General features: G+C 46.7%; 1 protein-coding gene across 2 annotated transcripts in view; it reads left to right on the top strand.

Annotated features, from left to right (window-relative positions):
• Hpr1 (THO complex 1-like protein Hpr1) overlaps positions 1 to 22,913 on the top strand; it is a 60,217-nt gene that overhangs the window by 10,198 nt on the left and 27,106 nt on the right. For both annotated transcript variants that reach the window (XM_065431209.2, XM_065431208.2), the window contains exons 7-16: positions 869 to 964; positions 1,351 to 1,468; positions 2,809 to 2,917; positions 5,305 to 5,442; positions 7,318 to 7,418; positions 17,187 to 17,253; positions 18,860 to 18,910; positions 19,087 to 19,184; positions 20,026 to 20,091; positions 21,347 to 21,496. In XM_065431209.2, coding sequence (XP_065287281.2) covers positions 869 to 964; positions 1,351 to 1,468; positions 2,809 to 2,917; positions 5,305 to 5,442; positions 7,318 to 7,418; positions 17,187 to 17,253; positions 18,860 to 18,910; positions 19,087 to 19,184; positions 20,026 to 20,091; positions 21,347 to 21,496 — 994 coding nt within the window. The remainder of the gene's footprint in view (positions 1 to 868; positions 965 to 1,350; positions 1,469 to 2,808; positions 2,918 to 5,304; positions 5,443 to 7,317; positions 7,419 to 17,186; positions 17,254 to 18,859; positions 18,911 to 19,086; positions 19,185 to 20,025; positions 20,092 to 21,346; positions 21,497 to 22,913) is intronic.

Genomic DNA, 22,913 nt, shown 5'->3' with positions numbered 1-22,913 from the left:
GCTTTGTTGGCATGAAAAAAACAAATGTCTTGAGTGCAGAACTATTACGCATAATCAGGACCATCCGGAGGTATCTGCTCTTGTCTTACGGGCAACTACAATGCATCCCGCATGGTATATAAGAAGTAACAAACACATGTGCCAGCAATTACAAACAATAAAATTGTAGAAATAGAAGCAGGAAAACCTCGCGGCAATGTGTTATCTGTCTAGTCATTGCAAAGCGAGCAGCGCAAGGTTCAGCCTCCCTATGCCCTGCGGAACTGCGCACATAACATGGTGGATAAAGAAAGCGACCCGTAGCACCAAGTGTTGCATGGAATCAGTTCGGCTGCTGCAAGCGAGGAAAAAGACAAGGTAGTCAATATGAAAGGATGTACACATGCACTATGATGTCTTGACACCATAAGTACAATGCTAGATGGCACAGCGGTGCTTTTTGCCACCACTTCTATGCCCCCGCATATTTTGTCACCGGTTGTGCACTTATCTACCAGTAACCATCTGTAATCTCATCCGTAGTGTGCTCGCAAGTGTTATCAAATGCCAAGTTTTCCTGTATGATGCATTTTTTTCCCCACAATCCACAAGAAAAGTATTAATGAGATCCTACTCTAGTTTATTTCAGCATCCCTAGGCTGTGCACTGCATTGGAGGGCAGCTGATTATTCTCGCTACCTAGGTTTTCTCACAATATCTTGAGATGTCACTAAATGGATGCTCTTGCACTTGTCCCTGTTGTCCCATTGCTCTGAGCCACCACACTAAGCAGTTGGGTTAAAAAAAAAAAAAAGGAGGAAACTGAACATTCTCTCGTTAGTGTGGACACAGTAATCAGCACATTTCTTTTTCCTCCATTTTTTTGCAGACTTGCTCCGAAGGCTGTCAAGGTCACAGAACACGGTGTTTTGTGGAAAGATCCTTGTCTTTTTAGCAAAGCTGTTTCCTCTTTCGGAACGTTCTGGTAGGTGTGCAACCATTGCATTCGATTTAGCAATTGCAGTTTACTGCTAATATTATTATGGCGTGCAGCCGACGACTTCCAGTGCTGTCATCTAGAATGCTTTTGCTTCTTAGTGGGTGCCTCATTTTATTGCTGTGGCTGTTGCGAGTCGTGGCAGTAAATGTTTCCACCTATGGGGGGTCGCACTAAAAGATTGCCATCATCATGTGGCCATAATGAGGCTAAAGTAAAAAGAGAAGTAAGTATTGAAAAAAAAAAAAATTGAAGGTGCTGCACAAGTAGTTTCAAGAGAACCATCATGTCTGCTCATGAAGGCTTTACTGTGAATGCATTGTGATATTCTGGCCAGGAAGCCTGTTTCTTATGTAGCTTTGCTTCTTTCCCAGGTTTGAACATAGCCAGTGAGTTCAATGCCGAGAACATCACATTGTTCAGCTCAGAGGACTACAAAGGGCTTTCAGATGAGAGTTCTTACCATGAGGATTCTGAAGAAGGATCGACCAGGTAAACTACCCCCCACCCTACACAGGTGCCCAGTGTGGACTACCGTACAAGCATGAGTGTGCACACAGGTCTGACTGAAGAAGGCACATGCTGCAGTCTTTCGGTGTCCCGAAACCAACATGGCAAACTGCCCAGACAATGGAACAGGATATACTACAAACAGAATGCACACGCCCACATTTTGTCCATGCCTCCTATCTCACTGTCTGCACGGTGTGATGTGCTGAATAATGATCAGTTCACCAAGCTCTGAACTCGTATAATATAAATTCAGGAGTACTTTCAAATAAGTCAGCTTTTGTATATGTCCTTGTCGCAATCTCTTTTTCGAAATGCAAACAGTAGACATAATTAAAGGTGAGGGCAAGTAAACATGAAGGTAGGCACTGAGCCAGTCTTGTGGGTAGCAACAATGCTGTAGCCCAACATGGGAATAACTGTGGACTAGCTCCAGGCAAAATTTAGAGGCAGCTGTGTGTGCCAAAAACAACACACGCATACAACAACAAAAATTGATGGTATTTATAATTCGTGTATCTTGCAAGAACTTTCTATAAAACAGAGCAACCATGTACTGCTGTAAGCACACAAGTATATGCATGCACATGCAAATTTTTGAACACTAATCTAGGAACCTGATTGCTAGAATTAACTACCAGTGCTACGCTTTACAAAATAATGAAAATCAAAATAATGTGGCAGGAAAAGGTGTGTGCTGCAATTGTGCTTCTGGGAGATTTTCTGCATGTTTGCATTTCTTAGCAGTGGACTGGATGTGGTGATGTTGCATTTGTGGTCATTGGGAATGCCAAAGCGTAATGGAGGCTTGTGTCAGCCTTGTTTGTATTTACTCAAGTGTCAATGTTTGCATTGTGATGCTGGGGTATATGTTAGTGGCCATGGTGGGTGTTTCAAAGCTCATAATGTTTTGGATTTGATTGTTAGCCATAGTGGCTTTACTCAGTGACAGTGAAGTACAAAAATGCATGTATACTTAGATCTAGGTGCACGTTACAAAATTAATCTGAAGCACTCTACTATGGCACATCATGCTATATATAACCTGTGTGTTGATTTGAGTTGTTGAGCCAAATAAAAAAAAAATTGTCAAGTTGATTTTTTTTTTTTTTTTGGTAGACAGAAACTGATTAGCAACATCTGTGCAGGTTACTGCTTTGTTTTTAGGCAACATGCATGTGTGGTAGGAGGATCTGAAACACTCGAGTCGTCATAGAAAGTTTTGGTTTTGTAACATGTAGTGTCACACATTATGTTAAGCTGACCTGCACCTTGCTTTTGCCTGAATTGGTGAGACGTTCTTGTGCTCTGTGTCACTACAGTTCTGTGCCTGTTGACTACAACCTGTACCGCAAGTTCTGGTCCCTGCAGGAATACTTCCGGCAGCCTCTTCTGTGCTACAGCAAAGTCCACTGGCGGCAGTTCACCTCGGCAAGTGCTGCTGCTCTTGCATGCTAGCCCGGAGAAGCACAAAGTGGTGAATTGGAAAGGGTTTACAGTGTTCACTTGAAATCTCCTCCATGTCTCATACCAGGGTTAAATCATTTTAATATTTTGTCTGCTGCGCAAAATCTCTACCACGTTTTTTATCCATTCATAGTATAATCAATTTGACTGTTGGAGACAGCAGTTTTCTCCATCCTTATCTTTTGAAGCAGTATACTTGAGAACTGGTATCTACAGTTAAAGAACCAGCAATATTTATATGTAATGTCAAAAAGTGGAGAAGCAATTTCTCCTCTTTAAGCAGCGGTGCCTTGTCTCCGCTGTTGCTTCTATATGTGCACGCAGTTGTAATCCAGCTCTTTTGGTGCCTGTTCTTATTCTATTTGTCTATACATGCTGGTAAACATGTCTCGCAAATCACTAAATAGGTTTGTATTAGGAAAATGGGGATGTGGTTGAGGATACAGGGGAACATCCTGCTTCATGTCTCTTTCGTGGCATCTACGTGAACAATTAAATCAGCACTGTCCTCCCTCCCAAGGGCTTAGCAAGCACAATGCTTGGTTCAATGATCTTACAGAAACTGACATTTTTGACATGACATAATTGGGGATGGGCCAAGTGGTAGAATGTGGGTTGCAGTATCTTGCATGTGCATGAGCACTTAGGAAAATGCGTTCCTTTTGTTGATGCGAAAGTGTCAAATGGCCCATTGAGCGAGAAAGCCGTCGTCTGTTGTGTGTAGCAGCGAAACAGCACCTAAACTTGCATTGCCATTGGCTGCGACGCCACATCATGAGTGAGCCTTGACGAGGTTCCCTTGGCTGCAACACCACATCACAAGCTGCGCCTTTATGGAGCAAGCAGAGCGGGCGAAAAGGAATACCTGCTGCTGCGCTAGCGCACTAGGTGTTGCATGAGGAAAGAGGGCATCACTGTGACTACACGTCACCCTCACTCGGTACGATCGCTCCTTAACGGAGCAAAGCTGCCTCCTAGGTGACAGGCCTGTGTACTCTGCTTTATGACGTCATGCTACTTGGACCGAAACTGCCACCGTCAAGCCCGACGTGATGAAAGCAGTGACGTCAAGATCACCCAGATTCTGTCGCAGTCGAGCAGGGTGGCATGATGTCATGGATCGAAGCACACAGGCCTCAGCAGCGCGGCTAAAAGGGAACCGGCAGATGTGTGAGAGGAGAGGGCATCGCTGCGTTAGTGGCCAATGTTGCATTGGCACCGCAGGCAGCTGCTGTTTGCTGGCTCAGGCAGCACATACAGCTATGGAACTCGAAGGAACGCTCAGCGCCGTTCAATTGGACATCAATGTTTTCGAATTCGCAACTCATAAGGGCTTAGGTGTCCTCGGAATTTTATGCGAAGCATATTACGAGAGCTCAACCCAGCTCCTCAGGCGCAGCGGTGTCGCCTCCAATACCACGTGACACCGTGACGTCACGACAGAGGAGAAACGGGGCTCCAACTCGCGCCGTCGCTCGCGGCGTCGCGGCGGTATATAAGCAGCTGCGCTTGTCTCTGCTAGACACTCACGAGGTGAGGTGCCTCCTGTAGACAGAGCTGCTCGTTGGAATGAGAAGCGAAGGTTGCGGCGTGCTACAGACTGATTTTCTAGGTGGCCTTGGCTCAACTCTTGCAAGATGGGCTGGGTGGGAATCGAACCAGGGTCTCCGGAGTGCGAGTCGGAGACGCTACCACTGAGCCACGAGTACGATGCTTCAAAGCGGCACAAAAGCGCCTCTAGTGAATGCGGTGTTGCCTTAGAAACGAGCTGTTTCTAAGGCTCAGGCGTGCGTCGCTTGCTCAGGCGCACATTTCGTTGCCGCGCCGAACGCTACGTTGCTCGACGCTCACCGCGTCCAATGCGGGGCGCGTAGTCGCTGCGCCGTAGCCCATTGTCTTACACCCCTTGGCAGGTCGACGGGAACGCTGTCGCGTTCCACTCTTGAAGGCGAAGCAGAGTAACGCATGAGTTGTTTCTTCGTCTAGCCAAACCAAATATAGCCAAGCAACAGCAGTTCACCAGGCTAAACAGTGGTTCAACAACTGAAATAAAGGCTAGTATGCTTCGCATCCTGGGCTTAACTTTAGCTAAGCCACAGTCATTTTTTAATGAATCTTCCCCTGCCTTGCAGATTTTTTCAGAACTAATTAGTTTTATCAAGGGACTGCTGTCAAAATTTTACAGAAGAAAAGCTGTTGCTTTCTTTGGTTGTTATTATGCTCCCTCTCTAGCAAAATATGTCAGCAGATCTGCAATTGATAGCCTGTCCACTATCCCAGGAGCAACGCTGACTTTAGAAACATTTTATTTTCTACTTCATAGAATATGCTGTGATGTTTCTGTCTTGCAGTACTCGGCAGATGTGCTGTCAGTGTTTGGCAGCTTCAAGCTGGATGACATTAAGACGGCACAGTGGACACTACCAGGCAGCTCAAGCAGTCCATCCGGGAAGTCGGTGTACTTTGCCAAGTACTTGACCAGCCAGAAGGCGCGTGCACTTTTGAATTGTGCTTGTAATAACTTGTGTCATGGTAAACATGACTTAAGTTGAATAGGTGCACATGGTATTCTTAGTGCACAACTTTTCCCTGCATCTACACTGCACCTCCAGCTACAGCTTTTGGATAATCGAGGCGAGGGGGAAAGAGTGCACATAACCCGTGCAAGTAACTCTATGTGGCATTAAAGCAGTTATAAAAGCAGCCCGGTGCAATTGTCATCGCACCGCAAACCTGCAGACAGAATCTTGGTTTCTAGGTAGGTACCCAGGAATGATCTACTTGTGATATGTTCTGTGTTTGCGAGACGGAACTTTAAAAGAGCAATCAGGCAACTTCACTAGTATGTCTGGAAAGGCTAGGCAAGCTTGAACATGTTGGGAGAACATAAAAAAATCCCCAATTGCTGCGTTCACTAGGATTTTGTTATTTTAATCATTTGGCAGTTTTAAAGAAACATCTACATTTGTAAAAGGCATTATAAGAATTTCCAGCGAAAAAAAAAAAATAATTAAGGAAGAAAGCAAGTAGATAGAAAGACGCTAACAGGCACAGGAAAACCACTTGCTCCTAGAAACACACTACGTGTTTCGTCGCTTGTAGAGCTGAAGTGGTTTATAAGATTCCACTTCCTAGTGGCAAAAGCTACGTCTGCCAAACTGGCTGGTGCTTAAACGATAGGTTCAGAGAGCACAGGTGCAACATAGAAGCGATTGCGGGTTCGGGACATTTAGCAGGCCGTATGTGCCAGTGCTGCTGCCTTTTCGAAGCCACACGTTTTATCGATGAGTTTAAAAAAGAAAGAAGTAGGCTATTATATATGAAGCCTTCTGCATAAGGGAAGTGAATTTGTCAGCGTACCCTCTATCGACTTGACAGAGGTGGACTTCCTACGTCAGGCTTTGCGATGACAAGCATGTGCAGTGGTATGGTCTTGCTTTTTCCAAATATACTTTTTATTCATTTTTATCTGCTCTTCGTACTTTGCTCACCATCAAACCGTCAATTCACAGCCAGCGTCTTTCTATCTACTTGGTTCCTTCGTAAGTGTTTTCTTCGCTGGAAATTCTTATAATGCACTTAACGCAGAACTAACTAGCCCAACTTTCGGCTGTGTTTGTGTCTGGTTTGAGAGCTGTTATGTATCCGATCAACCATGTGCAGGGTAATGTTGCTAGATACTCACACCGAACACTCACCCCGAACACTCACACTGAACACATAAATACATATTCAGGCACTACTTTGTAGAAAAAACGAAAATTGTAGCGGATCCAGGAGGGTAATAATGCATGGCTTTGTTTTTTAAGCTTCTGCTTGAGTAAGCGCTCGTTTTATTTTCTACCATATTCACGCATCACCTTTGTCACTACTTGCTGTTGAATCGTGATGTGGTTTCATGCCAATGTGCTTTTTAGTGGCATAAACCTGAAGCTGAAGGCATAATCTGCACCTTTGCTTTGCACCAGGGACACTAAGATGCAACACTAAATCACTTTAAAGTTGGAAAGTATTCTTTCAAAACTCGTTTTAATTAATTTTGCTGTAAGAGGTTGATTACTAGAATGGAAAATGTAGGCTGAAATTTCACTTTTTGAACTTCACTTCAAAATTTCAGCGCCAGTATATCAGTGTGACATTGTGAATTTCAATGTGTTTTCTCATGTTTGGGCCATTGTGCTAAAGTAAAAAATATGAAAAGCTTAGTCTTTGGTCCTTCTAGAATACTGCACTGTAGTGCACTATTAAAAAAGGCCCGAGCACATGGTGTCAACATTCATGGTGTGAGAACTTGAAAGTGTAGAGGGTGTAATGTGCTAGTACAGCCTAGCCTGTGTTCATGGTGCATGGGTGCCTCCTTGCAGCTGCTGGAGCTAGAGCTGAGCGACAGCAACTTCCGGCGCTACGTCCTGGTGCAATTCCTCATCCTCTTCCAGTACCTGCAGTCTACTGTGCGCTTCAAGCTGTTAAGTGACTGTGCATTTCTTCCAATTCATTTAAGATGAAAGGAACAGCTGTACTAAAACTGAGCTATCCATGTTGCACAGTTCTTAAAGGGCCCCTCACCAGGTCTGGCCATTTCGAGCTGATACGCTGAGAGCATAAATGACGCGCTAACGATCGTGTCTGCAAAGTATTACATCGCTATGCGCCACAGAAAGACCTGAAATTTCCAACCGAATGCTGTTTTCATTTCTCCTCGCGACCGCCGCGCTCCAAGCTGCCGCATGACGTACACGTGCTAGTGTGCCTATGTACGCGTGTTTGCACTGTGACATTGCTCATAGTGACACATGACTTCGAGAATTACTCAAGGCAACATCTGTTATTTGTGTGATCTTTTGCTCGAATTGACGAATTGAAGTTTATAGAAGTAATAAAACACACAAACGGAATGTCTGCGTGTTTCTTGCTTTACTTCACACCGAAGCAAGAGAGATGTACTTTTGCTTCATCTGCTTGTTCCCACGGTCATGCAGTCATGTGCGCAGGTACGGAAACTAGGCCATTTTCTGCCGTGTTCCAGCACGTGACCATGCTCTGCGATCCGCTTCTATCTGCCTCAATATTTGTGCAGCACTGAATTATACCGCTAGTCAGGTTTCCTTGTGCACAGCGCACAAAATCGTGCGCAGCCTGAAACAAGCCAATCACAACAGGTTGCGTGCAACGCCGTCAGCAAAAACACGCAGCGCCGAAAAAAGAAAAAGAAAATCGAGGAGAAAAAAAATGAAGGCAGGGCCTGTGACGTGTGCGTCTTGCAATTCTCGAGGTCCGGTATGGGAGAACGCATGGAAAGAATTTCGCTTGCATAGGCTAGACAGGGTGAGTGGAGAAAGTGCCTCGCTTGGCAGTGGAGCTCGCCTTCTGAAATCATGGGTTTGCGGCACTGACGTATTTATATCTTGGCTATTAATGAGCCGATTTAAAAAACTTTTGCAGCAAAACGCTCCCCAGAGGACACATAACTTCCAGCGTATAACCGAAATTTGCTATGGGCCCTGGTGAGGGGCTCTTGAAGGAGTGAAATTGTTTGATTCACTGTTACAAAAACTGCCCTTAAGTGAGACATGTTTGTGTCAATCTAGGAGCTGGGAATGCATGCTTGAGGCTCTGAGGCAACATTTCGCTGTAACAGTGCACAGTGTGCTTGTACATATGTACATTGAGATGTGTTTTGAGAAATCATTAGAGAGTCCTGTGGTACTAACATAATTGAGAGATTGGTCTTTTGCATGTTACAGAGAAAAAGTAATCAATGTTAATTCTGATTACAGTGAAACGTCGTTAAACCGTAGTTGGCCGGAGTTCGGAAAAAGAATGTACTAAATGGTAGTACTGTTTAACCGAAACAGCATGAGATCGACCACTTACCTGTCAAAAACGGAACTCAGAGAGAGTGCAATAAAAGAGGAAAAAAACATGGAGTATTTATTGACTTCGCGTGACTAAGGTGTTATTTTCGTTTGACGCTGCGGCCGTGTATCAGCGACGACAGCGGCCTCAAACTTACTGAAGCTGTGAGGCAGCTTTTCAGCCAGCCCCCCTCCACTCAGCAAACACTCGCATGGTAGATTCTTCGTTCACGTTACATATTCTCTCTGCACGTGCGCGGTAGCACTGCAGAAGTCGCGGGGCGCCTTTTTCATTGCAAGGTGCTGTTCTCATTGCGACGATTGCATTCGTGGGGGTGATGTAACGTGCAGCTTCTGCCGCTGTCGAGCCTGAATCGCCCGTGCTGTCACTTTCCTTGCCGTCCTCATCACTGTTGCTAGCCGACACTTCAACGGAGGCAATGATGGCGAAAAGTCATACCTCGTAGCCAACATCTCTTCGCGGTCGCAGCAGCGCTGCCGAGCAACTTCTTCGCATTCCAAATGCCACACACCGTAATCAACAGCAGATCCCTGTCGCGTGCCAGCGCTGACTTCTTCGTGTCATGTTCAATAGCACGAACGATGTCTAATTTTTCTTCTATGCTGAGCATCCGGCGTCTTCTTTATCCGAGCTTCAGCATGACGTGAGTCCTCGTACGCAATGCCACAACACTCTCTGGCGCGCCGACGAAATGGTGTGGCTTCACGCGCAAACGCACAGGGCACTTGGAGGCCGTTGTTCCAATCTCTGAGGCTTGTTGTTCTACCGGGCGGATGAAGATGATGCACCGCCATTTTTGTGCGACGAAAAGTGGAAACACTACGAGTTAACCGATGCGTATGCGATAAGCTGATACGGTTTATGCGGATACAAAACACATTATGTTCAATGGCTGCTGAGTCGGGGATTTGACTTTACCACATTTAAAACGAAACTACTGTTTAAGCGGGTATGGTTTAACAAGGTTTTACTGTACATTGTTTGAAATTAAATTGATTTTAGTTTTTAGTGACAGTGGCAAAATAGTTAAAAAGAAGTAGCCAGTTATTTTTTTCCAGCACTCTCCTGGTAAGCTTTTTGTTGCAGTCATCGTTTGCAGTTCTCTCGTGTCATCAAGGCACTAGATACGACACTGAAGATACCCTGCATGTGCATGAGGGGTTGATGCCTCTAAAACAATTCACTTCTGAACTTGTTTCCAGACAACAAAGCTGCCCTATTGGGCTAACACTGCAGCCATGAAACAGAGTTGGCTATATCAGGGAAGATCCCTGTTATATCCAGTTTCGTTATTCATTTCAGTTCTTTATTCCCCAGGGGGCGCTTCTGTTCTTCATTATATACATTGGTTGTATATGTTAAATCAACGGCTTTTACTTCGGGACGGCTGGCTGAAGTCTGGCTTCCACCTTCGGTCAATACCACATTGGCGACGAGGATGTCGTAAACGTACCCCCAGCCCCGCTGCGCCATCCGGATCCGCCCACCATGAGCTTCACCGGCCTTGCTCCGCCACCGTTTTTCCTTTCGACGCCCGGCCGTCCGTCATTACCATGGGAGCAGTGGGAGCAGATGTTCAACGTGTACTTCCTGGCATCCGGAGCCGCCGCATTCAAGCCGGAGCAATGCAAGGCTATTCTTTTGCATTGTTTGGGGGCGGAGGGCCAGCGTATTTATCAGACGCTACATGCAGGGACCAGCGCCGCAGCAGCGGCCGCGCCAAGTGCAGGAGCAGGAGCTTTCTGCTTCGGTTGAAGCAATTTCATTGCGGCAGCGTCATAAATCGTCCTCGCATTCTTAGAAAAAAAGGAATTCACAACAGGCAGCCACCTTAGAGCAGAATTTAATGAGGAGTGCGGGCGGCTCACATGCGCCGCAGCGGAACCGTCCCCCTCAGCGGAACCGAGAACCGAGAACCAAGAACAGAGTAGCCACTCCAGCTCACCACATTGTTTCCGATGCGGCTCGCGGGACCACATCGCGTCAGCGCTGCAGTGGCCAGTGCATGGCAAGACTTGTTCGTTTTGCGGTCACAAGGGCCACTTTCAAAGGGTATGCAACCGCAAGCTAGCCCAAATGCAAGGCCAAGTCCGTGAAGTTGAATTTCATGAAGATGTTTCGTCTTTCAGCAGTGCTGAGGAAATTTTGACTGTGCAACGTTCTGCGCGTAGCGGAATTCATATTCAAGTGCAAGTCGCGAATGTCACTTTGACATTCCTTGTTGATTCAGGGTCGTCAGTTTCAATCCTGTCGGAGCAAGAATTCAGTCAATATTTTCAGAGCGTTCTGCTCCTGCCTGCTCCACATGTTACTCTGTTTGACTACTCTCAAAGGCCGATTCCAGTGCTAGGTTGTTTCCAGGCAGACATTCGGTTTAAAGGCCGCTCAGCGTTGCTACGTTTTTATGTTGTTCACCGAGGAACTTGTCTGATCGGTCTTCACGGCATTAAATCCTTGGATCTTCGCATTGAGGGTTCTGCTCTCAAGTGCTTATACACGTCCGTTGCTCCGCAGCCGACTCTTGTTGACCTGCTATCCTGTTCTATTTCCACACCGTGAAGCACGCAGCCCCGTAACAAAGCTCTTCCACCAGCCTTAGCACATGAGTTCAGTTCACTTTTCAGTCCAGAGTTGGGTCTTGCTAAGGGGTTCACGCATCGCATCAAGACACGGCAAGGCGTGCAGCCTGTAACTTCGAAGCTTCGCCATCTGCCGTATTCTCTCCGGTCACCAGTATCAAATGAGCTTCAGAGGTTGCTGAGCCTTGACATCATCGAGCGGATCGATGCTTCTGAATGGGTGTCCCCCATTGTTGTTGTTAACAAGAAAGATGGTAGCATCAGGATATGCGTAGACCTTCGAGAGCTGAACAAAGCTATTGTTCCAGACAGTTTCCCATTGCCCCATACAGAGGAGCTGCTGCACGCTTTGGTAGGCGCTACACACTTCTTCAAACTTGACTTGGCTTCCGCTTACCATCAGGTTCTCTTGCACCCTGACAGCAGGGATCTGACAGCTTTCATCACTCATGATGGCCTTTTCCGTTTTAAAAGAGTTTGCTTTTGGTTGGTTTCTGCCCCAGCGGCATTTCAGAAGATGATGGCGACAATCCTTGACCGCTGCCCTGGCGTGTTGTTCTACATTGATGATGTCATCATGTCATCAGAAGAACACCTTTTAAACTTGAAGACCGTGCTGCAAAAGATCAAGAACGCAGGTCTGAAACTGAACGACAAATGCCTTTTCGACGTTCCAGAACTTGCCTTTCTAGGGCACAAGGTCACTGCACGTGGTATCTCGCCACTTCCAGAGAAAGTAGACTCCTGTGATAGGAAGATGTGGGCCCAGGCCTCAAACACACAGGGTGTTAGGAATGGCCGTACAGGGTGGCAACGTGCCAGCTTTCAGCCCGCTGCACATGTTCCAAGCCCACCAGACGAGGCGCCTTTCCGAGAACTGCGGATGACCGGCAGCCACGTGGCGCGCGGTCAGCTCAGGAATGTGGTACGGAGCAGAGTTCCACGAAGCCCTCTGACATCAACACCGAGAGCTGTGCGGCACTGAGAGCTGTGCGGCACTGAAGCCTTTGTGCGTGTGGGCCGTACTGCGGGGCGGCGGCAAGTTTACAATGATTGGACGAATGTTTCCGACCACTCGGACTCCGTCCACGCCGAACGATGACGTCGAACAGTGACGTCAAGCGGAGAGCTTATAAGCAGCGTGTGCCGGCTGCTAGAGCGTGCTCGTGTCGTGCTCGTCGTCGGGAGCTGAGTGCTAGTTGTCATGCTCGAAATGTAGTAGTGAGCTGTGTGCTCGTAAACTGTTTGCTGTATGTTAGTTTTGCGGGCTCCATATGGGAGTCGCGCTAGACTGCTAATGTATCTTGCTTAAAATGTAAAATATGTAAATAAATCCTGTTCACCGAGTTCCTCTCTACGACCTTCAACTCCTTCAAATGGTGGCAGCGGCGAGATAGTCCGACGACTCCTACATCTGGTTAACAGCGTTAGGATCGTCCGACAACTCTTACAAGGGATGCCACAATGAACACAGAGAGGCTTTAATGACACGGGGACGGGACTAGGATAACGTACACGATAACACGCACACAGTTCCTTACATGAGTGTCGGTCACTTGGGTATAGTCAAGCTCAGCGTCAATATAGGACGGCGTCCGATAGTGCGTCGGTATCACACACTCACGGCACGAAGAGGTGCAAAGATGAATCCGGAGCGGCAAGTGGCGCAGGCTGGAGGCCGGGGCGGATGCCCGGCACACGACGAGCCACTCGCGCGACAGCTGGGTCGGGACGTCTGCCCGCCACAGGGTAGTCTGTTCGGAAGGCTTAGCTGCACCAGAACATGTCGGCGTCGGATGCTCGCCCAGCAGTGGAGTAGGCCAGTTGAAGCCCAAGGACAGCCCGGCCTGTTCTGCCAGCACACCCAGGAACACCGGCCTTGGGTAGACGAACTGCTTGGCTCGTTTGGAAGGCCAGCCCAGGCAGCTCAGGCAGATCGCATGGCTGCCGTCTCCGCCCGGGCACCGGCTCTTCTCTTCCTCTTCGTCCGTCGCCGCCGCACAGCAGTCACGTGCATTCGGCCGCGACATTCTAACAGTCCAAACTCCTATCACAACTCCATAGTTAACACACCAGTGCCAACTGATGTGGCCACTCTGCGTTCGTTCCTGGGTCTCGTAGAATACTACTCCAAGTTCGTTCCACACTTGGCACACAATTGGTTGAGCCTATGAGAGTCTTACTTCGCAAAAATGAGCCATTCATCTGGTCTGCCGAAGCAGACAGCAGTTTCTGGAGGGTCAAGGAAATGCTTTCATCGAGTACAATCCTCCAGATGTACGATCCGTCATTGCCAGTCATTGTGTCGACCGACGCGTCCGACTGTGGGCTGGGAGCAGTCCTGCAGCAACAAAGTGGCCACGAGCTCCGCACAGTCGCTTTCGCATCTCGTACACTGTCGCCTGCAGAGAGAAAATATTCAGTTGGGGAATGAGAAGCTCTTGTGTGCATTTGGGTGTGTGAGCGATGGCACACGTACCTGTGGGGTCACCATTTCACAATTCGAACAGACCACCAGGCACTGGTGTCGTCACAAGGACATGGAAGGCGCCCACTCCGAATCGCACGCTGGAGTGCACGACTGCTTTGCTACAATTTCACTGTTGAATACCGCAAGGGGTCCACAAACACTGTAGCAGATGCACTTTCTCGGCTACCAGCACCTACCTCGGAGGCAGAGATTGCTAAGGAGGAAGAAATTGTCTCGTTCATTGAGACAATTGCGGACCGCATCATTGTTGCCCCGATCCCACGAAACGTCCATCCAGAGCACAACGTGGGAAGACGTCGGGCGCGCGCGAAGGCTCTCCTGGAAAAGGCTCATGAACGGGCTTCGGAGAACAGTTTCGTAGGCGCAGCGCGCTACGCCGATGGACAGGCCTTCGCTGTAGTTAGCGTAGATCATGAAAGGCAAATAACAAACGCAATCTCGATTCGGACGACGTCCTCTGAGATCGCAGAGCAGGCTGCAATAGCGATAGCCTTATTGGACAACAAGAGGACATCAATCTACAGTGACTCCATATCAGCTGTTAGGGCATTTGCCAAAGGAACCATATCCGAGCTGGCCCTAAGGATACTAGGAAGCAAGGAGATCAAGCCACACACATTGATCTGGTTTCCAGCCCACATGGGACAGATCGAGGGTGCCCCGCCCAACCTCAACGAGTCGGCACACGGAGCTGCGCGAGGGATCATCAACCGCGTAGCTACCAGGTAGCGTGACGCCGGGGGTACTGACAATCGGGACTCTCCTTCCTCCTACACCGAAATTACTAAGCACTTTTATTTGGCTCGGAGGATCTACCCCCTCCCACATTGCAAACTCAATAGATCTCAAGCTTTGACACTAAGGCTTCTACAGACGGGGGCTTACCCAAACCCCCTACTTCTTCACAAGGTGTACCCCGAAATTCAGACAACAAATGCATGTGCACTATGCAATGATTTAGCGAATTTACCTCACATGCTCTGGCGATGTCCCGCGTTACACAGCGATAAAAACACTTCTTCACGTTGGGATGCGGTCCTACAGAGCCCCAACCTCGAAGAACAGTTATGGGCTGTCCAACGGGCCCGCGACGCGGCGGAGAGACTCGGCCTCTCTGTCCCGACGTGGGAGCGGCCCGCTGCGCGCTAGTGCGCGCCCTAAAGGACCCTAATAAAGTTTTTCATCCATCCATCCATCCATTGAGCCAGCCTGCGTGACTAAGGAGAAGTTCAGGCAGGCCGCCCTCGACGACAGTTGCCTGGAAACCGTCAAGTCATTCGTGCTGAGTTCCTGGCCGCCAAAGAAGTCCATACCAGAAGAGGCGAAACCATTCTACGCCATTCGGGAAGAACTTTCTGTTGTCGATCACCTGCTACTGCGTGGAGAGCGCCTCGTTGTTCCATCCTCCCCCACGGCTCAGATCATGGGCATCGCGCATGAGACACATCTGGGTATCATGCGCACGAAGGCGCGACTGCGTGAGCGGTTCTGGTGGCCACGAATGGATAAGCAAGTGGAAATGGCAGTAAAACACTGCCATATCTGTCTGGAGGCAGATAAGTCTGCCAAAACATCACCAGCACCGTTGCAACCTGTTGAATGGCCTGAGCGACCGTGGCAAAAGCTTGGCCTAGACATTGATAATCCTTTGGAGCATGCAGCTTAAAACAGAAGATTTGCTGTAACGCTTGTTGACTACCATTCTAAATGGCCAGAGGTGTATTTTTGCAGCGAAGTGTCCGCGAGCACCGTGAAAGACTTTTTAACAAGTGTTTTTGCCCGTGAAGGCTACCCGGAAGAGATTGTTTGTGACAATGGACCTCAGTTCACTTCGCGTGAGTTCATAACTTTCCTGCAAAACAGAGGCATCAGTCTTTCACATTCTTCGGTATACTACCCCTAAGCCAATGGGCAAATAGAACATTTTAATCACACATTGAAGAATTTCATTCAAGTTTCACTCCTCGAAAGATGACCACTCCCGCAAGCTGCCACAGAATACCTTGCCATAATACCTTGCCAGAATACCTTGCCAGAATACGCCACCACCGGGGTCGCCCTAGCAGTCCTGCTGCATGGTAGAATGCCCCGAACCAGGCTGGATGTCGTGGGTTTCTCAGCACCAGCATTTGCTGAAGACCCAGCCAAGGAGTTGGCGCGACTTCGTCAAAAGGTTAGTCATCAGCAGCAAAGCAGAGAGCACTACACGGACAAAAGGAGAGCCGCCAAGAAGACGAAGATAGCCGTAGGCGATTTTGTCCGTGTTAAACCGTCCGTTCGGTTCAAGGGAGACCAGGGGACAAGGGGACCAGCCTCTTTCCGACTTGGAGACGGCCGTACGTGGAATGCCTCCAAGCTTTCCATGGTTCCGGAGAGGGGCACCTGGGAACCAGGCCTACCTGCCACGCCGCAGCCGCGGTCTCCTGATGCGCTGCAGCCCACCACGTCGCAGCTTCCTGATGCGCTGCAACCTGCCACGCCGCAGCCGCGTCTCCTGAGGCACTATAGCCTGCCACGATGCAGCCGCTGTCTCCCGATGTGCTGCAGCCTGCCTTGCTACAGGCTCCTTCTCCCAGGACGCAGGCACTGTCTCCTGGCATACTGCAGCAGCAGTCAACGAGCCCGTTGCCAGTGCGACGTCCAACGCGGCCGACCCGAGAGCACCGGCCACCGGCCTGGCTCCAAGACTATCAGACCAATTAGTTGGCTGTCTGACATTGTGTACATAGGTTGTAAATATGTGTAAATAAGTACAATGTGCATGCTTTGGGGTTTTCCTTACTAATACTTACTAACAACTAACCACTAAAATTAAGGGAGGGAGTATGTTAAATTCAGTTTCATTATTCATTTCAGTTCTTTATTCCCCAGGGGGCGCTTCTGTTCTTCATTATATGTATTGGTTGTATATGTTAAATAAACGGCTTTTACTTCGGTACGGCTGGAGTCTGGCTTCCACCTTCGGTCAATACCACAATCCCTATTGGGTTAACTATAATGAAATTGGGCTATGTGTAACCATGTCTGTTCAATACCATGCTATGGTATCCACTATGGTATGTAAAAGGACAATTAATTGAACTGTTTTACTGTTGAGGAGACATAACAAGCTCAGAAGTTATGAAGTAATGTACTTGATTGTGCTTCATGTGCAGGCGTGACTGATATGCTGCCGTTTTTCTCCCTGTTACACTTTTCAGTTACTTTAGATGCAAAGTCAACTTTTTTGTTGAAATCGTCATTGTTGCCTAACTTCTGGCATTTGCTGTTTTGTTACTCCTACCAGAGACTCGCACATTCTAACAGAGGAACAGTCTGCCTGGGTGAAGAACACCCTGACACAGGTTTACAAAGTGAGTTCCTCACTTGCACTTGCCAAGGATGTATCACCAAACATGTGACATCAGAAGGCAAACTTGTCCAATATTCCTTCTCTGGTGTGCTCTGAAAGAGACACCCCCAGGCTGATGCTAAACTGCAGCAAACGTTTACATTTGTCAGGAAGGCAAGCTGGCACAAGACACCTGCAGCTGGATATATATGGCAATGTACTGGCCTGCTGCTCACAAACACTCCATACAAGAGTACACTGGAAATATGCTCTGTGTTGTTGCTACTTAAAGGGACACTAAAGGCAAATAAGTCAACGTGGACTGTCTAAATACCATTCCAGAAGCCTTGCAATGCTTGTTTCGTGCCAAGAAAGGACTTAGTTTATGAGGAAATTGCATCTGAATGGTCCAGATACCTTTTTCAATATTCAAATCTCCTGCCACCCAACCGGGGGAGTGGTGATGTTGCATACGCCATAACTTTGCTGCCGTCAGTGAGTAAAACGGCACCCGACAGTTGGGGGCAGCGAGCCAAGACAGAGCGGTGGATTCATTCGCCGCTGCAGCTGCTTTTTGGTCGAGTGGCATAGACAGTTCGGGCATCCCGCGACATCACATGGAAGCTGAATTCTCTGCTACTTGCAGTTTATGCGAGTTTCGCGAGTCAACAAAACCAGGACAGCACTACGCGATAACAAAACTGCTGAAACAGGAAAGCATGGGCGATGCAGAGTCGAGCGAAAACTAAACCTTTTGACCGCCCACGTCGTTGTTAATGGTAATTTTAATTAGTTCCTTTTTCTAAAAATGAATTAGAACTAGATAAGTAGCATTTAATTTCATCTTCTAATACAATACAATGATGTTTTTGCTATGAGTGGTTGAGTACTAGTGACAGAATTTAACTGAGGAGTGCTTCCATCATCGGGCAAGTACTTGAATGTCCCGGAGGAGTGTCTAATCATGTCCTACATTTACCTCAGTTTCTCGATTATTAAGGCACTGTTCGCAATAATATTGACGCCTTAGAGATTCTCAAGCACTAATCTATCACTTTAGCTTGGTTTAATATTTGCCTTTAGTGTTCCTTTAAGGCTCATAGTCTTCTTTATTGTTATTAGGCATTGTTTGTAGAAAATAATTTGTCTTTGGTGTCCCAGATTATGGCAGCAAAGTATAAGAATAAATTGTACAGCAGATGTACAACAGCACATACAAATCAACAGAAGAGCATAATTAAATGTAACTTTGGAAGTAGAAAATGCATGGTGAACAAAACAGTATGTACATACCTAATACAGGAAACCTGAGTAATACATCTATTCTTTAACATCTTTTGCAAATTCCTTAACTTTTTCAAAAATAAGCAAAATGTTTTCAAAAATAAACTAAATGTTGCAACAACGTACTCTTCTGTTGTAACAAGTTTTACATGACTAATAACACCACTTCAAGTTTACCTTCCTGAAAAATTCTATTGTAAGATGGCTATAGTTTGTATGTTAAATTATAATACTGGTATTTTGTTGTAGCACAATTTGGCTTTTCCTTTGAAGCTCTTCTTGTTTTGAGAGCTTGCTTGTTCGGGGCTACTTTGAAATGATATTTTTCTTTTTTCTATTGCCAGCTGCTTGAGGAGACCCCACCTGATGGTGCCGGCTTTGCCACTCGCATCAAGGTAACCCTTGTTTTGCCAAGCCTTGGTGCTGACCCATGACGGTTTTTCTATTTGAGCACCACCCTGTGGAATGTAGGGGAAAATTTTTTTAGTTGTGCGGATACAGTATGACAACGTCTGTCTGCAGTGTGCTTTGTTGAAGCAGCAGACATGTGAAACACTGACTCGCTTCGCAGCACATTCTTCAGAGAGAGGAGTCATGGAATGCGTGGAAAAACGAAGGCTGCCCGGACTTTAAGGAAGCCCGGCCCGTGGAACAAATGCGAGAAGTTAGGTTGGTGTGCCACTAGCATTTACTTTTCACAGGTTTCTTTTGCCATCACTTGTGAGCATAAATGTTGTCTTTGTACATGCAAATACTTCTGTTTGAGCAATTCTTTGACAAACTATTTCTTTTTTGATACACTCTATTGCTTACTTTTTCAGATTGTAAGCACGGTGTTACTTAGTGAATGCACAAAGTTTTTTTTTTTCTTTTGCTAAGGATATAGTTTGGCTTACTGTACTTTTATTAAGAGGTAATTTGGAATTGCCAAAGCTATTAGAGAGGAGCATGTGGCCTTATCTCATTCGCCATTATTGTGATTAAATTTTAGTCTGGAGCAGTGCCACAAAACTATTTAGAAGCGAGTTGTGCGACACTTTTGGGTTGGAGCCTTGCCTATGGCGGTGCGAGCATTTTCACATCAAACGTCCACTGTTGGCTTGACTTGAAAGATTGTTTCCAACGGTGAATGCCTTTCTTGGCACTGGGGGAAAAAAAAATAGGTCACGAATTAGAGCATCCTCGCTTTCCTTCTTTTCATGTTAGCATTCACTAAGCGAACACTTCACTTGTCATGACCTGCTCATCACGCAGCTACATTTGGAACTTCACTTAATTTTTAGTGAGCTCGACACCTATAAGAAGGAAGAGATAGAAATTGTTGATGTGTGATAAACAGCATTGTTCAATTAGGAAAGTTCCTGATGCAATTTAAACTAGTGAAATTAGGATTTCTAGGTATTCAGTTGAGTTGTCACTCTGTCTTTATTGTCTGTATTCAGTACATAGATCGAAATTCAGTGTTTACGGATGTTTAGTATTAATGTTTATGACTTGGCACTTTCCACAGGCTCAAGAGGAAACTTGGCGATGAGGTGAAAGCAGCACTGGCCAGCAAAAGAGTTGTGCTTGGCGAGTACGTGGGTTGCTTGTCATAATTTGTAGCTGTTTCATTCAGGTTATTGCCGCACTCTTGAACCACCCCACCCCTTTTTCCAAGATGACATAAAATATGGAAGGGAAAGCTGCAGCCATTTCTCAAACAGAAAAGCACTAGCCCGCACCAAGGAGAAACTGCTAAATGGGATTTTAGCTCAAGTCAAAAGTGGGTCCAGATAGGGCATTCCTTTCATTTAATTTATTATCACCTTGAAGACCCGAAGGAATTACGCAATGGGGGACAATACAAACATGTGTAAGAGTGGTTACGTGCAAATAAAGCTCGCAACCACACACATAAAAAAAGTAATTTTTGATTTTCTACGACTTGAAACAAGCAAGCAAAAATTATGAAAGTAAAGAAGCAACATGGGATGCATAAGCTAAAAAATAAACTAGGTGGAAGGGTTGAAAAAAGTAGACCGTTGAGAGTGGTTTATGGTGGGTTCTAAACGATGAACACTGGAAACAGAAAGTTATTAAAAGTGATTTGTTAGGTATTCACGAATTTTTTTAAAATCAGTACTGGTAACAAAGTGGTCAGGGCGTGCATTCCAGAAAATGATTGCACCAGGGAAGAAGATTGTGTGTAACAGTCAATGTTAGCACCTGGCCTCGACGTGCTGCAGCAGCACCTGTCAAATAGTCACAGGAACTTAGCTGACGAATCTTTATCCCTTTGGGATAGTTGTACTTGGTCCATGGTCCACAGGGGCAAATTTTGGCTGACATGCCCTTTTGGAGTGGAAACTGTTGTAGAGCTATCTTACTGGGCAGTTTTCTGCTTTTAATAGTTGTACTAGCATTCAAGCCTTGTTTAACTGAGGCCTGCCCAGAGAATTGAGAGGGGAAAGTATGGTGTGGTTAGGCGCAAAGAATGATCCTGCAAAATCAAGTCCACTCCTATGGGATGCTTGTACTTTGCAACATCTAAGTCGTTACAGTCCACGGTCTTTAGGTCAGAAAAAGAGCCTCTACACTCCTGTGCCTTTGAGTAGATACCTGAGTGTCCCGTGACCACTTGAGTCAAGAAGTGTGCTCTCCACTTTGTGGAGCCAAGGTGGAAGAATGTGCAAGAATACAGGGATACACGTTGACGCCAACTGTCAGCAATAGATTAAAAGAAAGTTGAACCACCTTGAAGGGAAGCAATAATACATTTAATCCTTGGGTGGCAGAAACCTTGGCTTTTCAAAGCTGTTGGTCATCAGTGATGTCCTGTGTGCTTTCAGCACTGAGATGAACCGGCTGTGGAACCTGTGCCCGGACAACTGGGAAGCATGCTCATCGCCTAAGCGGGACTTTGTTCCTAGCTTGGAAAAGTTCTTTGACATCGCGGCGGACCAAGGTGACCCTGTTGCTGGTGCCAAGAGCCGAGCCAAGTACGAAAACTGAGCCATTATTGTGCATGCTGAAACAATTGCTGATGGATTTCAAGGTGTTACAAATTGCAAAGCGATCCTGGATATGTTCTGATATCAACTAAACTGATATCAATTATATGTTCTGATAGACAACTAAAGGAACATTGGCAACTTTCATAAAAAATTGAAAAGATATTTCTGGTTCATAAACACGTAAGCTTTGTAACTGTTCATTTGCTTACCTGTTTGTTTTAACACAAATGCAGGTTTTAATCCGTCCAAAATTGTAGGGCTGATTGTGTAGCAAACAAGCACCAGTGTTTACCATTTGTCCCCCGCCCTGCAGTTGTCACTAAACTGAGACGTAGAAGTCGTTAACTTTACGCAAAATTTTGCTCCAGTGTCGCTAGAACTGTCGACGGATATTGATATAATGTAGGCTTCCCTGGAACATTATAACACAGGCCAACATAGTGTAAAACATCTATTAAAATATTTCATGTTCAGCTAGTGTTCCTTGCAGGTGAAGAGTTTAAAAGGAGAGTGTAGAGGAAAAGGCAGTAGCACAAAAAAAGGCGCGGACGGAGACAAGACGACAAGGATAAGAACTGAACTTCCAACAACATGATAGTGAATGGTTGATGAATATATATGTGCTGCCTGAGCCAGAGGTCATCATCTGCGCTTGTGTAAGACCCCTGGCTCAGCCTTGCAAGGGTGTCTGCTTCAGCAGGCTTTTGGTGTGTTTCGACACCATGTACCCGAGCAGATGTGGGTTAGACCCTCCCACGTTTAACCGTGCATGGCTTAGCGGTGTCCGGGGAAAAGGGGATCCTGGGAGTTGAGCTGATGCCGATTGTTTGGACCTTTAAGGCCCCTCGGTGGAGGCAACACACCCCTTTGGCCCCGGCTTCACGTAGGCGGACCCCTGGACTGACCCACCCCGGGGGAAATCGGCAGTTCCCTTTTCTTGTCTCTCTCTCTCCCTCCAACCTTCATCTTTCTCTCACTGTCAGTCTTTCCTGCGCTCTCTTTAATTTTCTTTTACTTCCAACTTCATGGGCAGCAAAGGTTAACCTTGAGTGGAGCAGCCAACCTTGGTTGCACATATTTGGTTATAGCAACAACGTACAGTTGGCGTCAGCAGGAAATGTTTCTTTCAACTCCTGTGGCGTCCCCATGTTGGGCTCCACGGTGGGTGGCTGGCATTGCTGCCGAAATCTCCACATATCCTTATGGCTAGTTCCTTCCCACCACTCCCTGATTGCCCTAAAAAAAGAAGGCGCTTCAAGATGTGTTCCAGTTCTTTGGACGTCAAAGACGAAACTTCCCACAATTCCTTGTCAATCATTCAGAAAAACCAGAAAAACAAGTACGAACAATCTCTCATTTTCTACTTTCCAAGTCTCTAACTGAGGCTTTTGGACCAGGCTGT

This window comes from Dermacentor albipictus, chromosome 6, assembly GCF_038994185.2.
Source record: "Dermacentor albipictus isolate Rhodes 1998 colony chromosome 6, USDA_Dalb.pri_finalv2, whole genome shotgun sequence".
Lineage (NCBI taxonomy): Eukaryota > Metazoa > Arthropoda > Arachnida > Ixodida > Ixodidae > Dermacentor > Dermacentor albipictus.
The sequence above is the reverse complement of the archived record's forward strand: the minus strand, read 5'-3'. Positions and strand labels throughout refer to the sequence as shown.